The sequence below is a fragment of the Oncorhynchus gorbuscha genome, linkage group LG12 (genome assembly GCF_021184085.1).
Source record: "Oncorhynchus gorbuscha isolate QuinsamMale2020 ecotype Even-year linkage group LG12, OgorEven_v1.0, whole genome shotgun sequence".
In the NCBI taxonomy this organism is placed as follows: Eukaryota; Metazoa; Chordata; class Actinopteri; order Salmoniformes; family Salmonidae; genus Oncorhynchus; species Oncorhynchus gorbuscha.
The window spans coordinates 55,268,076-55,286,265 of record NC_060184.1 but is presented as its reverse complement, the minus strand read 5'-3'; the positions used below and the strand labels follow the sequence as shown (position 1 = coordinate 55,286,265).

Sequence of the window (18,190 nt, the reverse complement as noted above, 5' to 3'; positions counted from 1 at the left end):
CGAGTCTACATTTTTCAGACGGTAGAATTCTGCTTCGGCAGCTTTCCCTGACGACAAACATTTTTTTTATTAAAGAGTGGTTGTGCACAGGTAACTCGAGATTCTTTGATTGGCAGTTCTGGTTGCTTAGTGATTTTGACAATGGTCCCGCTTCAGAAGCAGCATTGCTTTAGACAAAAATGCCCGTTCAGTGGCACTTTGAAACTATATCCAGAGACTGTTTCATTTTGGCATTTAAAAAGCCTTAGTGTACTCTTCAGGCAAACAAACATGGCATAGCCGAGACGCTTTCAAGGCACCACATTCCATATTGTCTGAAAAGGTTATAACATTCATCTCTGGTGGTTTACCTTGAAGATTTGTTTTGGGATGCAGTTGCCAGATTGGGTCACCTTTTTGAGTGTAATCCTGTCTAGTGCGGAGCGACAATGTTTGACTGTCCTCATATCAGCAGCCAGGCGTGTAATTACAAGTTAGTGCCTCTCCATTGGACAACAGGACTGGTTACCAGATACTTCTGCGTGTGTGCATAAATACTGATAAGTGTTAGCTTGGTCTGTTTTGTACAGTCTTGCCAATTCCTATGCTCATTTGTTGTCATGTTGTGACTAAACAGCACACTGATCTGGGAATGGACTAGTTGACTGCCTCTGATTCCAAACTACATTTGTAATCATAGAGCTAGTACAGCAGGGGCCTTCAACGTTCTAGCCCAGGGACCCACTCCCAGTTAAACCGGCGACCCAGAGACCCCCCCATCACATCTTATCGTCAGGTGAATGGCAAGGAGAAGTAATCATTTTAAAATTATATTTTTGTAGATTATTCATATTTTGCCCTCCACACATTATAATATTGAAATATAAAGATGTTTTATTGTTAAAAACACTGGATAGGGGCAGTGAAATGCCATAGTAGTATAGCGTCTCCCTAGAGCAAATTAGGTTTAAGTACCTTGCTCAAGGGGACATTAACAGATTTTTACCCTTATTCGAACTAGCGACCTTTTGGTTAGTGGCCCAACACTAGCCACTAGGGTACCTGTCACCCTTAGAAGAGGAAGTCTAAACTTTAACGTAGCCTATTAGATAAAAATTTAACTTGGAACACCTTTTTGCTAATAACTAAATAAAGGTTGGTAAGTTCATTCAGTCCGAGCTTACCAGCAACCAGCGTCACACGTGGCTGCCTTTTTAAAGCCTATGGCCGCATTCCTCTGCCCAGGTGTTGCTGACGCATGCCAGATTTTTACCACGCATGGATAGGTATTTTATGTATCAGCTACCAGCATACGTTATAGCAATCTGGTTCCTGAAAGGCACAGTTGATGACGTGGCACACAACCATTGGTTGATGCATGCAACGTCTGAGCAGGGGACCGCGACCATTGGCTCAATTACCGACAGTATAAAAATTTTTTATGTAATTCAACATGTTTGTTCTGTTGCTAGCGATATTCATAACGTTTAAAAAAAAATATATATATATATATATATATATATATATTTGGTTCCAACCGAAGTGTCTTTGTGAGACGCTGAGTAGGTGCACGGACGATCTTTTTATGTTGTGTTCCCAATGTGAAGGATGGAGGTGTGGGGGTGCTTTGCTGGTGATGCTGTCTGTGATTGATTTAAATTCAAGGCACACATAACCAGCATGGCTACCACAGCATTCTGCAGCGATACGCCATCCCATATGGTTTGGCTTAGTCCCACTATCATTTGTTTTTCAAAAGGACCATGACCCAAAACACACCTCCAGGCTGTGTAAAGGCTATTTGACCAAGAAGGAGAGTGATGGAGTGCTGCATCAGATGACCTGGCCTCCACAATCACCCGACCTCAACCCAATTGAGTTGGACTGGGATGAGTTGGACTGCCGAGAGAAGGAAAAGCAACCAACAAGTGTTCAGCACATGTGGGAACTCCTCCAAGACTGTTGGAAAAGCATTCCAGGTGAAGCTGGTTGAGAGAATGCCAAGCATGTACAAAGCTATCAAGGCAAAGGGTGGCTACTTTGAAGAATCTCAGATATATTTAGATTTGTTTAGCACTTTTTGGGGGGGTATCTACATGATTCCATATGTGTTATTTCATAGTTTTGTCTTCACTAGTATTCTTGAATGAGTAGGCGTGTCAACTTTTGACTGGTATATTTCCACTTTTTATATTTCCGTGGAGCCCTTGCACTCCCTCCACAGACCCCCGGTTGAATACCCCGAGCTATAGTTACAGTACAGGTGTTACAGCAGAGCCTGCGTTGGTTTGCCTGCCGATCCTCTGGCACCGTAGGGTCGTCATAGTTTAATGACTGTAATAGTACTGTTAGTCTGCAGGTCTGGTATGCATCAGATGGTGATAGATTTCTGTGGTCAAGGGGGACCAAAAGGCTTTGGTGTTCTGTTAGGCTGTTAACCCCACCAAGCCCCTCTGTGGTGACCCAACCACACCTGTGTTCAAAAAGTGTTATTTTTTTATTTGAATTTATTCCACTGTGCTTGATTGCGATTACCTGATGGAATGGGACCAATGGTATAGTCCCTAAAGTGCAATCCCCGCCCCATCTGGCACTCCGGACAGTCTCAATCAAATGCTAAAAGTTTTGGGAAGTAAACCGTAACATTAGAACCCAGGTCTGGACCCAGCAGGAGAGGCATGAATATCAGAGCAGAGCACAATGTCGGCTTCTTCCCAGGCTTCTCTCCAGACTCAACACTGCATTCCTCCAGTGACAGAGTCCAGTCCTCCTCCTCTATCTATATGGGGATGAATGTTAAGAGTGAGTATGGGTCTGCGGTGGTTATGGTTGTCCTGTGGCTGAGCTTGCAGGGCGTCCTGCTGCCACTAGGGACAGTAGAGAGCTAAAATGTTTCACCTGTTCAAGAAAATGCTTGTTGTATTGGGTGTAGGAGACGTGTTTCTCTAAGTATTTCCACAACTAATTGTTTTCAATGCTTTTTATTTCAATCTACATATTGGAATATAACTGATCATTATCTAAAAATAAATTCCCATGTTGGGTGTCTAAGGTAGGTGTGTTTGGTGTTATTAGTGTATAGTAGACTACAGACAAACGTATAGCTGTCTCACCTGCCGTGTTACTTAGTGAGCGTGTTGGTGTGCCCAGACCAGATGAGTTCACCACGGAGGGAAGAGTCCAAACCTGCCACCTCTAATAAACTGATCTGACGTCACACCTGGGTTCAAGTAGGATGTGTTTGGACACTGCTACTGCAGTGTTGGGTTGGTGACATCAGTTATTGGCTGAGGAATCAAAGTAATTGTCTGTCTCTCCCTGTGTGTGTGTGTACCCTTAGTGTAAATCTGCAGGTCTGACCTTGTATCCTCTCTATCCCTCTGACTACACCATCCCATCCACTTCCTGTGATCACACACTACTGCTCTTTTGGATTCTCTAGGGAAGGACGGCCATCGTTTTTACCATAATGATGCGGTTAGTCAGATGGACAATGCCACGACTGGAGCTCCATAATCGCCTGTTTCACATTCTCTCTGCCTCTCACCTTCCGTCTCTCTCTTAGCCTCTCCATCCCTCCGTCTCCCTTTCCTTTGCTCACTCTCTCTCTCTCTCGCTCTCTCTCTGCTCCTTCGTTTTGTCACCACTGAGAGATGAGTGGAATTTATCATCTAGCTGAGACTTTAATTTTGTCTTCTCATCTCTCTCTCTCTCTCTCTCTCTCTCTCACCCTCCCCTTGCTCTGTAGCATCCCACTGCTGCCTTGTCACTGGGCCAAGGGAACACAGCAGCACATTCTCAGTACTTCCACTCTACAGTATATACCTTTCTCTGAGTCGTCTGTCTGCAGGAGATAGAGGGACACCCAGCCTCTCTGGTCCAATCTGTGAGCCATGGGGCCTAGCTAATTTCTTGCCTGTAATCAGATTAGCAGGCACTGAGCAGCTTGAGTTAGGCTGCACTGGAGGATGTCTGTTTAGTATTAGCCGTTAGCCAGTTTGCTATTAGCGTTACTGCTGAAGGAGACTAGAGGGGAGCTGTCAAGAGACTCTGCCTGCACAGAGGGAACCAACGCTGCACTGCAGCCCCTACCACGCGCTACTACTGCTGATCGGGGATCAGCTCCCCCACTCTACTCTTTCTCTCCCTACCCTTCTTTCTCTAACACTACCTGACTCACTCCCTTCTCCTTCTGCCTCTCTCTCTTTCTCTCTGTGCTGAGGGCAGCTCGTCCCGGGGCACTGACTGACTGCGTTTTTTGTTTCTCTGCATCACCTTGCAGTCAGTTGCCTGCCTGCGGGTCGGACTTCAGCACTTCTCTCTTTCCAGCTCTCTTTCTCTATCCCTCTCTTCTTCCATCTGTCCTCTGGACCTACCTGGTCTTGCAAGAATGTATCGGAACGCAAACCCGTGGATCTCAAACTACCTGAGCCATGTTAAGTTCTGCAGACAAGGTAAGATGGAGCTGGTGCTGAGGATGGGGCTTTGGGTCTGGGACTGAGGGGGGCTTTGGGTCTGGGACTGAGGGGGGCTTTGGGTCTGGGACTGAGGGGGGCTTTGGGTCTGGGACTGAGGGGGGGGCTTTGGGTCTGGGACTGAGGGAGGGGGCTTTGGGTCTGGGACTGAGGGAGGGGGCTTTGGGTCTGGGACTGAGGGAGGGGGCTTTGGGTCTGGGACTGAGGGGGGCTTTGGGTCTGGGACTGAGGGGGGCTTTGGGTCTGGGACTGAGGAGGGGGGCTTTGGGTCTGGGACTGAGGGGGGGCTTTGGGTCTGAGGCTGGGGCTGTAGCCTGAGGAAAGTGAGGCAAAATGGTCTCTTAACTGGCCCCGTTTCCAGTTGTCCTTGCGCTGTCTGCAGCTGTAGCCTCCAAGGACGTAACAGTCGATAAGGGACTCTCTCTGACTGCAGGAGGAGGGAGTTATTTCTGGGCTCTACTTTCTGTCTCCAGTTTATTTGGACAGTTATGCCAGAGATATTATGTTTTCCTGTGTGTAGTTAGTTGCACATGCCTGAGTGTGTTCGTCAGACTGTGTGACAAGAACTCCGAGTGCGTGTGTGTGTAGCCTATGTTTCTCATTCTCACAATTGTACACAATTCCCACTCTCAGTAATGAGTCCAGAGAGTGGAACTGGGTGTTGAGTGGTGGTTCTGCTTGGTTAACTGGCTGAGAATTCACAACAGGTGTTCCTGGTGCCCCAACACCATTGGTTCCCAGCCATTACAACCCAGTAGGCGATCCCGTGTCCCAAATGGCAACCCATTCCCTGCATAGTGCACTTTTGGCCTATGGTCAAAAGTAGTGCACTAGGGAATAGGGTGCATTTGGGACACAACTGGGGTCTGGTGGGTTGGGGGGTTGATGTGTGTTATTAGCATACATTTGACACACGGCAGTGTCCAGACCAATACTTAGCCATCAGTCATTTGTTCAGCATTTGACCTCTAGCGCACCGCTAACGAGTCCACCATGGCAAACAAAGGTTTAATTAAAAAAAATCAAAAATACAAGTGCAATGGTCTTGCTAATGAAATGAGACTAGGCTTGGTTAGCCATTCATTGTCTTGATTGATTGTCTACAATTGGCATACAGTATTAGGATCTACCGTAGGCTAAGGGGTTTAAGGCTTTGATTGGCTCAGTCTCACCTGATTTAGCTACCCCTCCTAGTATTTATAAATCTAAACTTAAACCCTTCCCTTGATCTCTGATGCTGGGGGAGGTCAGTGTGTGTGTGTGGTAGAAGATGGGGGTAGTAAGAGTTGTGATGTCGTTTTAGTGACATTTCTTTTTGGGCTCTCTAGTTCGGGGCTGATCTGCTCAGGGTAATCCCCTCTAAACAGGGACATATACTCTTCAATGGTCATTTCTGCACACACTTAATTGATCGGCCCCATGTAGTTTTATTGCCCACTCCAAGTGTTAGTACTTTGTGTATAGAACCTGTAGTATTAAGTCTGTAAATGACGAGGAAGAACTTGCTCAGAACAGTAAACGGTCATTTCGCCCTCATGGCGACATGCAGTGTGTTTATCATGAAATCAACCACTCTAGAACTTCCAGGATTAGACCCCTAAATTGATGAATGACATCACTTGATCCAAATGTTTCACTTTACGACAGGGGTATCAAACTCAATCGGCACGCTGGCCATATTGAAAAAAATACCACAAATTTGTGGGCCATACATTGCCTACGTTTGTTTTTACAAAACACTTATATAAAACTGGCCCAAACTGGCGGTTTTCATTAAAGGAAAAAAAAGATGGCCTTTATAATAATGTCAACTTATGTAGGATGCTCTATATAGCATTTTAACATCTTAAAACAAGATAAATCATTTGTCCACCCTAATCAAAGTGTTTTTTAATAACTGTAAATAACAAAAAACGTAGCTACATTGTAACCTTTCTTTGCATTGCATGGATCACCAGTGTGGTTGACTGCAGCATTGTTGCATGGTGCCCTAAACATGTCTGAGGCCTAGTTGAGTAGTCAGCCCAGGCTACTGCTCTAATGTTGCTGTAATAAGGCCTATATGTTTTATTTTAAATTATTTTTGCCGGTTTTTTTTTTTTGGTTAGTCATTGTCAAGTTTAAGAAACTGAAGCCAGACTGCAACATTTTAGTAGCCTAGCTAGGACTGTGTGGCATGTGCCTGAACACTATCCCTCTGCTGTGCGCTGTCAATGGGACACATGAAAGTAGCACATCACCCTGCATCCCATTGCTGACTGGCCTCTGAAGCTAAGCAGCTCTGGATGGGAGGCCAGATGCTGCTGGAAGCTGTGTTGTAGAGCCAGTAGGAGGCACTCTTTCCTCTATTAAAAAGCATGTATCCCAATGCCTAAGGTCAGTGATTAGGGACATTGCCCTGTGTAGGGTGCTGTCTTTCAGATGGGATGTTGAACGGGTTTCCTGACTCTCTGTGGTCACTAAAGATCCCATGGCACTTAACGTAAGAGTAGGGGTGTTAACCCTGGTGTCCTGACTACATTCCTAATCTGGTTCTCATACCCATCATGGCCACCTAATCATCCCCAGCTTCCTATTGGCTCATTCCATCCCTGTCCCTTGTGACTATTCCCCAGTTCGTTGCTATAAGTGCTCTGTCTTACTTACCTGGTAACACGAAAGCAGTGCAATTGATGTTGAATTCCCCGAAACAAACGCATCAGGCTGTAACTTCATGAAGTAGATGACTCCGCTGTTGACTCATTTAAACTAGCTTGTGTGTCCGATTGGCCTTTAGTAGTTATTTATACCCACGCATGAATCCTTTATCTTCTAACTTATTGACAACCAAGATGACATTTTCTGTTTGGTTATAGCAATGACTCATTGGAACCCAAACTTTGCATGGACGTTTCTCTTACAACACGTTTAAACTTTCGGTCCCGGTGGAAGATGCCGTTAGTGATGACATGATACAGTGCACTGGATGGGTCTGGGAGGAGGGGTGTGTGTGGCAATGTTGGCCGTGCTTACTGTGACTTGTAGTGCAGTGCATCGTGGGCGGTATGGAAGCGGGCCAAGAATGACTTTGACGAACCCAAATCGTTGTGCGGGACGGATAGAAATGTGTCACGGATTCAGCCCGCGGGCCTTGTGTTTGACACATGCTTTTTAATAGCTCAGTCTACATGTGTGACGGTGTGAAGAATGTTTTTTTTCGCGTTCTTTTAACACCAAAGGGTTTGGGACATCTGTGATCGTTGTCGTGGTTTTATGCCTGCGTGTGACCGTGTAACACAGGAAGCACCCGCCTTTCTTTCAGTAAGGGTTCCCCTGCTCTATTGCGTAGGGCTGCTTCTGATCTGATGGTTCTCCATTCCCGCCCCCCCCTGTAGGGCTCGACGTGTTGACTCATCCAGCACCTTTAGCACTCTGCCCACAACAGCTACGTGTTGTTTTGCACTACAGGGATACTGGTTTATAAAGGCTAATCCCCGATCTGTTTGTGCAGTCTTGCCCATTCCTGTGGTCGTTATCAAGCTTTGTCAATGACCGCAGGAGTTGGCTGTTCAGCACGAACACCAGAAAACCAGGCTAACTGGTAGGCAGTAAGGACAAATATCTATATTCGTCCATTTTAATTCTCTTGTCTACATTGAGAGACGAGATTAGTGGAGATGTACCTACATACATTGTTGTTTTCCTTCTCTGATATCACTCTATCCCTGTCACTTTATCAGCTGGTAAACTGACCTGTAGGCTACGATATAAGGAGGGTGAGCTAGTATGTGTTTACCGGATACTCCCCAGCTGAAATAATACTAGTCTCGTACCAAAACACATCTAGGCGTAGGGACTCTTCTTTCTCCTCCCTTCTCAAATGATGTTTTCCCAAAGCGGGGGGATTTTAAACATCATCCAAATATCCTTAATATGGACTAACAGATCTGGAATGGCGGGTGGTTTCGGGGGGTTAGGGGTGGGGGCAGGCAGGCAGGCAAAGTGGAAACACATGTGTTCTCTCTCTGTCCCACAGAGTGAGTGAGTCAGTCAGTCCAGCCCTAGTCCGCGGTCAGTAGGGTCATATTCATTAGGGCACAATAAAGCAAAACCTTGTGCAACGGAAACAAAACAAGTATTTCTTATTGTTCAGGTAGTGTTTGTCAGTGTTCTTCCATTTGGTACCCAGTGAATATGAAAAAGAAAAGGAGAGCTGCACACTCTAGGAGCTCAGATGCAACAATTGAATAACCTAATAACGCTGATAAACCCCGATGAAGACCGCTTGTCTGTCGAAACGTTGGTTATTCAATTATTTAGTCTGCACTACATGAGTGGGAGGCTCTCCTTTCTTTTTCATGTGTTCGACTCCGCTAGCCAGCACCTCGTCTAAACGCGTGCGTTTCGTTCACCTCCAGATTCACCCAGTGAATATGACCCAGGGCACAGTGTTGTGGGAACGCTCAGGTCGAGATATGTTAAGTAGAACAAACATGTCTCTCTGACATGGTTCATTAACATGTCAGGTCTATTCGTGGCGTTTTCTATCGGCGACTTTCCACAGGGTTGAACCGAGTAAACAGGACCCCACTGCTCTTATAACCAACCACACTGAGGTCGAGAACTCTACGAAGCATTCAGCATTCTTTAGAAGGGCACGGTAACATCCAGAACCCACTTTTGTATTAGGCTTTTACTTTGCTGTAATAGGGGTTGTTTTTTCCCCCCTGAGGATGGTGTGCCGTTAACTTCACAATAGCTACCTGTTTTATGATCAGCCTGCTAATAGACTGGAGATGGGCATTAACGGTCACTGTTTTATGATCAGCCTGCTAATAGACTGGAGATGGGCATTAACGGTCACTGTTTTATGATCAGCCTGCTAATAGACTGGAGATGGGCATTAATGGTCACTGTTTTATAATCAGCCTGCTAATAGACTGGAGATGGGCATTAAGGGTCACTGTTTTATGATCAGCCTGCTAATAGACTGGAGATGGGCATTAACGGTCACTGTTTTATGATCAGCCTGCTAATAGACTGGAGATGGGCATTAATGGTCACTGTTTTATAATCAGCCTGCTAATAGACTGGAGATGGGCATTAACGGTCACTGTTTTATGATCAGCCTGCTAATAGACTGGAGATGGGCATTAACGGTCACTGTTTTATGTCAAAGACAATTCAAGACCGGTCTTGATGGCCTTTCTACCGCAACATTGACATTAAACAGTTTCCACTGTTTTTTTTGTTTTTCTATACCCAAGATTGTTTTGGACATATTCAAGGCTGCTGCTGTCATCATAGGAACTCTTGAGGGTTGCGTGTTTTTAGTAGGGCAGAGTTTGACAACGGTCTTCGCGGAGCATAACGTGTTGTGTTGACAAGTTAGAAAAGACTCATCGGTCACCTGTGTGTGAGGGTTAGTCACCATGTTTTTTAATTTTTTACTTTTTTAGAGTTGCTTATATAGCTCCTCTGTATTCTGCCTCTCCGAGAGAGGCTTCTACTGGGTAGAGTTGGTAGGCCTCACTGGCACTGCCACACACTACATGCACACAGACAACCTTGACGTGTGATCAGACTTTAAAGCGTCCATCCATCTCAATGAAATGCAATCAATCCTCTATTTCCTTGAGCTGTGACCTCCATAGCTACAAGCCACTTTAGATGGAGCCATAGTGCAATTTACAGTGTAGTGTGTGTGTGTGTGTGTGCGTGTGTGTCCTGTGAGACCACCGTCTGAACTGTCACCTGGTTTCTTCAAATAAACACAATTTTCCCCTCCAAATGCCACCAAGTAGTGCACTATAGAGGGTCATTTGAGACACATTCCGTTACATTGTTCTCGCTGTTACAACCTTAAGGCTGCACATATTTTATTGTTCAACATGATTCAATGAAGGCTTTTGTTTTCCAATTGATTCACTATTAATTTATATCCCCAGTGGTGCGGAAAGTCTACTTTGATTAATGTGCTTCACGCCGAGTCGTCCTCCGATGTTGTTTGATGACCTTTTTCAGAGCCTCTCGTACACTCTGTCTTCCACTGTGTTTTTGTTCATTTAAAAACGGTGCAATTAGTTTGGTCATTCAAAAATTGCCGGTCAACTCTTCTCTCACGCAACTGATGAAGAAGTCTTGGTATGGTCTAGTAGTCTAAAGTGTGTTTTCTCTCCTTCTGTAGGACTTGGGAGTGAGAGCCCCATCAAACTTGGAAACGCGAGACTTCTACAGAAGACGGCTCTCGGGTAAGTTTTTTATTTATTTATTTACAGATGACATCAGTATTTGTGTACTGTATCTGTTCTGTGTATGGTACCATTGCACTTCTATTAGTCTCTTCTGTGTGTGTGTGTGTGTGTGTGTGTGTGTGTGTGTGTGTGTGTGTGTGTGTGTGTGTGTGTGTGTGTGTGTGTGTGTGTGTGTGTGTGTGTGTGTGTGTGTGTGTGTGTGTGTGTGTGTGTGTGTGTGTGTGTGTGTGTGTGTGTGTGTGTGTGTGTGTGTGACACTGCAGCAGCAGGCCTGTTGGGACCGTGTCCAAACGAAGTGAGAAAGTGAAGGATAAGGTCACTAGTGTGAACGTCACTGCAGCATTAGTGTGATTGCGTTGTGTCAACGTTTTGGCTTGGTGTCAAGTACTCCACCCTCCAACATTCATGACTCCACAGCTCTGCATACATGCATCCATCCAGTTCTATATGTTTACAGTATGAATACAGTATGTTTATAGTTCTATATGTTTACAGTATGTTTATAGTTCTATACATTTACAGTATGAATACAGTATGTTTATAGTTCTATACGTTTACAGTAGGAGTACAGTATGTTTATAGTTCTATACGTTTACAGTATGAGTGCAGTATATGTTTATAGTTCTATATGTTTACAGTATGTTTATAGTTCTATACGTTTACAGTATGAGTGCAGTATATGTTTATAGTTCTATATGTTTACAATATGTTTATAGTTCTATACGTTTACAGTATGAGTGCAGTATATGTTTATAGTTCTATACGTTTACAGTATGAGTGCAGTATATGTTTATAGTTCTATATGTTTACAGTATATGTTTACAGTATGAGTACAGTATGTTTATAGTTCTATATGTTTACAGTATGAGTACAGTATGTTTATAGTTCTATATGTTTACAGTATGAGTACAGTATGTTTATAGTTCTATACGTTTACAGTATATGTTTATAGTTCTATACGTTTACAGTATATGTTTATAGTTCTATATGTTTACAGTATATGTTTATAGTTCTATATGTTTACAGTATATGTTTACAGTATGAGTGCAGTATGTTTATAGTTCTATACGTTTACAGTAAGAGTACAGTACGTTTACTGTTCTATAAGCCTACTCATTCTATGTATAAGAGGGTGGTTTAGTTGTCCATTTGAATTCATAGTTAAGGAATGATCAATTGTAGGCTACCCCCAAATAAGGTATTTGTCATAATTTACTCCAATTATGAATGACTTAAGAATGGGTGTGTCGTGTGTTCTTAGCCCTGTAATAAGCTAGATTCCAACGGTCCCTTCCCTCAGATACTCTAGTGGTATATTTCATACCAGAACTGGTTTGTGGTACAGATGTCCAACCCACTCCATTACAAACAGCCCTCAGGATATTTTTCAAGAATGTTCTTTTCCCACTGTAATGCTTTGCTAACAGCTCTTAGTGTGGCATATTGTAGATTTGAGTCTGTGAATAGACCAACAGATTCTACCACCTTGATGTGATTATTCTACACTGAACACAAATATACATATTTTACTGAGTTACATATAAGAAAATTGGTCAATTGAATTAAGTTCATTAGGCCCGAGTCTATGGATTTCACCTGACTGAGAATACAGCTATGCATCTGTTGGTTACAGATACCTTTAACACAAAAAAAGACAGCGTGTGGATCCGATAACCAGTCGGTATCTGGTGTGACCAACATTTGCCTCATGCAGCATGGCACATCTCCTTCGCGTAGAGTTCACCAGGCTATTGAATGTGGCCTGTGGAATGTTGTCCCACTCCTCTTCAATGGTTGTGCTAAGTTGCTGGATATTGGCGGAAACTGGAACACGCCGTCTGGGGATCACACAGGCCATGGAAAAAAGCTGGGACAATTATCATGCTGAAACATTAGGTGATGGCGGCAGGCAAATTGCACGACAATGGGCCTCGGCATCTCGTAACAGTATCTGTGTGCATTATATTGCCATAGATGATAAAATGCAACTGTTTGCTGTCCGTAGCTTATACCTGCCCATACCATAACCCCACCATGTGGCACTCTGTTCACAATGTTGACATCAGCAAACCACTCGCCCACACGACCCCATACTTCTCCAGCTTGCCAGTGGCCATCGAAGGTGAGCATTTTCCCACTGCAGTCAGGTCAAGACCCTGGTGAGGATGATGAGCACACAGATGAGCTTCCCTGAGATGGTTTGACTGTTTTGAAATTCTTCGCTTGTGCAAACCCACAGTTTCATCAGCTGTCCGTGTGGCTGATCTGACGATCCCACAGGTGAACAAGCCGGATGTGGAGGTCCTGGGCTGGCGTGATTACACGTTGTTAGGCCGTTTGGACGTACTGTCAAATTGTCTAAAATGACGTTGGAGGCAACTTATGGTAGAGAAATTAACATGACATTATCTGGCAACAGCTCTAGTGAACATTCCTGTAGTCAGCATGCCAAATTGCGCACTCCCTCAACTTGATATCTGTGGCGTTGTGTGAGTGAGAACTGCACATTTTAGAGGGGCTTTTATTGTCCCCAGCACAAGGTACACCTGTGTAGTGATAATGCTGTTTAATCGGCTTCTTAATTCAGCCACCTGATAGGTGTGGCATATCATCTTGGCAAAGGAGAAATGCTGACTAACAGGGATGTAAACAAATTTGTGCACAAAATATGAGAGAAATAAGATTTTGGTGCCTATGGAACATTTGTGATATTTTATTTCAGCTCATGAAACATGGGACCCAACATGTTGTGTATTTTTGTTCAGTATAATAATAAATGAATGCACAAAGTTTTGATAAAGAACTTCTCATTTTAGTTGATAGAATAAGCAGCTTGGACCAAGATTCATTGGTCGCTATTTAAATTCTTAAACATGTTTCAAAACATTCTCACTTCCAAAGATGCTAAACATTTTTACATTTGGATCCCCTTATAACCTCTGAGAATTGGGGGGGGGGGTCGCTTGTTGCATATTGGAAATCTTATTATATAGGTAGTTTGACTAGTCTCAACGTCAACAGTGAAGAGGCGACTCCGGGATGTTCCTCTGTCCAGTGTCTGTTCTTTTTCCCCATCTTAATCATTTATTTTTATTGGCCAGTCTGAGACGTGGCTTTTTCTGCAACTCTGCCTAGAAGGCCAGCATCCCGGAGTCACCTCTTCACTGTTGACGTTGAGACTTGTGTTTTGTGTGTACTATTTAATGAAGCTGCCAGTTGAGGACAGTTGATGCATCTGTTTCTCAAACTAGACACTAATGCACTTGTCCTCTTGCTCTGTTGTGTACCGGGGCCTCCCACTTCTGTTTCCAGCTACAATAGTAATTTACAACATTAACAATGTAAAGCCAGTTTACTCTGTTCTGTAAAGGGAGTAGTACACAGCGTTGTATGAAGTTTTCAGTTTCTTGGCAATTTCTTGCATGGAATAGCCTTTATTTCTGAGAACAAGCATAGGCTGACGAGTTTCAGAAGAAAATTATTTGTTTCTGGCCATTTTGAGCCTGCAATCGAACCCACAAATGCTGGTGCTCCAGATACTCAACTAGTCTCAACTAGACTAGTCTAGTTTTATTGCTTCTTTAATTAGCACAAGTTCTCAGCTGTGCTAACATAATTGCAAAATGTTTTCTGATGATCAATTAGCCTTTTAAAATGCTAAACTTGGGTTAGCTAACACAATGTGCCATTGGAACACAGGAGTGATGGTTGCTGATGATGGGCTTCTATATGCCTATGTAGATATTCTGTTTCAAAAAAATCTGTTTCCAGCTACAAGTCATTTACAACATTAACAAGGTCTACACTGTAGTACTGATCAATTTGATATTATTTTAATAGACCAAAAATGTGCTTTTCTTTTAAAAACAAGGACATTTCTAAGTGACTCCAAACTTTTGAACAGTAGTGTACATATAAATATATGGATGAGCAATGACAGAGCGGCATAGGCAAGATGCAATAGGTGGTATAAAATACACGATATACATATGAGTAATGCAAGATATGTAAATATTATTCAAGTGACTAGTGATCCATTTATTAAAGTGGCCAATGATTTCAAGTCTGTATGTAGGCTGCAGCCTCTCTGTGTTCGTGACGGCTGTTTTAACAGTCTGGTGGCCTTGAGATAGAAGCTGTTTTTCAGTCTCTTGGGATGCCACCGGAGTATAATCAGATTGTTAATTTCTCCTTATTGAAACACAACCTGTTCTGACTGAGCTATTCAGTTTTTATTTCTGCCCCCTCTGCAGCTTCCAGAAAGAGTTTTCGTTCGAAGGGAAGGACGACCCAGCCAAGAACACCAAGGATATAGATGTCAAGCTCTTGGCAAACCTACCCAAAGGTGACTCGGTGGTTTCAGCGTGCTGTGCTGCATGGAACACATGACTTTCTGACAAAGTATGCATCCAAAATGGCACCCTATTCCCTTTTCATAGTGCAGGACATTTGATCCGGAGCCATTGGGATGCATTCTCTGACAGAGACTTTCCCAGGGTTATGGGGCTGAGGGAAGTGGTTTCTATTGTGCGTCTGTGTTGGTTGGAAGGTTTGTTTGATGGCACTTGTTGCCTTGATACGGTTCAGTTAGAGATAATATTGTGGGGTTTTACTGGAACAACGTGTGTGTGGTGTGTGGGCCAGGAGGGGATAGTGTGTGTGTGTGTGGGTCAGGAGGGGATAGTGTGTGTGTGTGGGTCAGGAGGGGATAGTGTGTGTGTGTGGGTCAGGAGGGGATAGTGTGTGTGTGTGGGTCAGGAGGGGATAGTGTGTGTGTGTGGGTCAGGAGGGGATAGTGTGTGTGTGTGGGTCAGGAGGGGATAGTGTGTGTGTGTGGGTCAGGAGGGGATAGTGTGTGTGTGTGGGTCAGGAGGGGATAGTGTGTGTGTGTGGGTCAGGAGGGGATAGTGTGTGTGTGTGGGTCAGGAGGGGATAGTGTGTGTGTGTGGGTCAGGAGGGGATAGTGTGTGTGTGTGGGTCAGGAGGGGATAGTGTGTGTGTGTGGGTCAGGAGGGGATAGTGTGTGTGTGTGGGTCAGGAGGGGATAGTGTGTGTGTGTGGGCCAGGAGGGGATAGTGTGTGTATGTGTGTGTGGGCCAGGAGGGGATAGTGTGTGTGTGTGTGTGGGCCAGGAGGGGATAGTGTGTGTGTGTGTGTGGGCCAGGAGGGGATAGTGTGTGTGTGTGTGGGCCAGGAGGGGATTGTGTGTGTAGTCCTGGGGGGTGGTGTTTGTGTTTGGTTCAAATGGGGGAACTGGAGTTTGAAGACTCTTGACAGGAGCAGTAACCCTCTGGTAAAAGTAGGGATGCACCATTATGACATTTTTGACCGACACCAATATCCAATATTTTTCTTCCAGAAAAACTGATACCGATAACCGTTATTTAAAATTTTAGCAGCTTTTTAAGTATTCCAATGTAGTTAAATAGTTGAAACGCACACGGACCAAAAAGTTGATTTGTTGGCGTTTACGCATGTCCCCATTACCAGTAAAACATCATCAAAATCTATTTCTTTCACCTACTTGCTGTACTGTTTTGTTGTTAATTAGTTCAGTGGTTGCATTCTCTACCAGGAGTTCATCATGCATGTCAAGCAGTGAAGTTTCAGCTCTGTCTGTCCATGGCCCCTCTTCCTCGGTGTGCACCGTCACTGTCTGTTTCCATCTTGTCCAGCTGTGTCTGTAGCATTTCACGTAAAACCCTGTTTCTTGTCTGCATTGAAGAGGTGGTCCTTGTACCTAGCGTTGAGCATGGTGGCGACACAGTAAAGAGGCTCAGAGAATTCCACCGATTCGCTTGTTCACAGCCTCCAGTACTTTTGCAAGTTTTAACCCCACAGTATGTGTCGGCAGTTTTGTTGAGCAGGCGTTTCAATGCCATGACAGAGGGTATCACTTCTGCTGCAGACACAGTTGAGCTTAATTCTCCAGTCAGTTGTTCGAATGGAGCTAGGAGTATTCATGTTTCAAACATGTTCTCAAATTCCATTGAAATGGCAGCAGTGGTATGAGAACCAGCACATTCTTGAACATGCAATACGGCTTTCCTCCATTTCCTTCCGACAATAAGATGGGTGAATTTTGGTACCATTCCTCCTGACAGAGCTGGTGTAACTTGAGTCAGGTGTAGGCCTCCTCGCTCGCACACATTTTCAGTTCTGCCCACAAATTTTCTATAGGATTGAGGTCAGGATTTGATGACCACACCAATACCTTTGTTGTCCTTACGCCATTTTGCCACAACTTGAAGTATGTCATTGTCCATTTGGAAGACCCATTTGCGACTAAACTTGAACTTCCTGAATGTCTTGAGATTTTGCTTCAATATATCCACATCATTTTCCTTTCTCATGACGCCATCTATTTCGTGAAGTACACCAGTCCCTCCTGCAGCAAAGCACCCCCACAACATGATGCTGCCACCCCCGTGCTTCACGGTTGGGATGGTGTTCTTCGGCTTGCAATCCTCCCCCTATTTCCTCTAAACATGACAATGTTCATTATGGCCAAACAGTTCTATTTTTGTTTCATCAGACTAGAGGATATTTCTCCAAAAAGTACCATCTTTGTCCCTATGTGCAGTTGCAAAATGTAGTCTGGCTTTTTCATGGCAGTTTTGGAGCAGTGGTTCCTTGCAGAGCAGCCATTCAGTTTATGTCGATATAGGACTCTTTTTACTGTGGATATATATACTTTTGTACATGTTTCCTCCAGCATTTTCACAAGGTCATTTTGCTGTTCTGGGATTGATTTGCACTTTTCACACCAAAGTACGTTAATCTCTAGGAAACAGAAAGCGTCTCCTTCCTGAGCGGTATGACTGCTGCGTGGACCTATGGTGTTTATACTTGGGTGCTATTGTTTGTACAGATAAACGTGGTACCTTCACGCGTTTGGAAATTGCTCCCAAGGATGAACCAGACTTCTGGGGGTCTACAACTTGTTTTCTGAGGTCATGGCTGATTTCTTTTGATTTTCCCATGATGTCAAGCAAAGAGGCACTGAATACATCAATTGGAAGTATACATCCACAGGTACACCTCCAATTGACTCAAATTCTGTCAATTAGCCTATCAGAAGCTTCTAAAGCCTTAACATAATTTTCTGGAATTTCCCAAGCTGTTTAAAGGCACAGTCAACTCGGTGTATGTCAACTTCTGACCCACTGGAATAATCTGTCTGTAAACAATTGTTGGAAACATTTCTTGTGTCATGCACAGGGTAGATCTCTTAATCGACTTAGTTTATTAACAAGAAGTTTGTGGAGTGGTTGAGAAATCAGTTTTAATGACTCCAACCTAAGTGTGTGTAAACTTCCGACTTCAACTGCATGCATAACCACTTCCTGCTTGGCCAATTAGTCAGTTGCAGTTTGGACTTCATATCTTTTATTGTTGAGGCGGGGTGTGGATTTTTGTCAGTTCCTTGTGAATGTCTCTCTCTCAGCGATTTTTGTTCCTGTGTTGTCGAGAACAGAGGAGCTGGCGGAATCGTCACCTCAT

General features: G+C 44.1%; 1 protein-coding gene across 19 annotated transcripts in view; it reads left to right on the top strand.

The window, feature by feature from the left end:
* Positions 1–18,190, top strand: part of svila (supervillin a) — a 135,114-nt gene that overhangs the window by 64,188 nt on the left and 52,736 nt on the right. For 11 of the 19 annotated variants that reach the window (XM_046292372.1, XM_046292374.1, XM_046292377.1 and 8 more), the window contains exons 1-3: positions 3,836–4,433; positions 10,621–10,684; positions 14,941–15,032. In XM_046292372.1, coding sequence (XP_046148328.1) covers positions 4,370–4,433; positions 10,621–10,684; positions 14,941–15,032 — 220 coding nt within the window. In that variant the 5' untranslated portion in view covers positions 3,836–4,369. Of the gene's footprint in view, positions 1–3,834; positions 4,434–10,620; positions 10,685–14,940; positions 15,033–18,190 lie in introns of those variants that run through there. The other 8 variants (XM_046292380.1, XM_046292368.1, XM_046292379.1 and 5 more) reach the window with 4 other exon arrangements.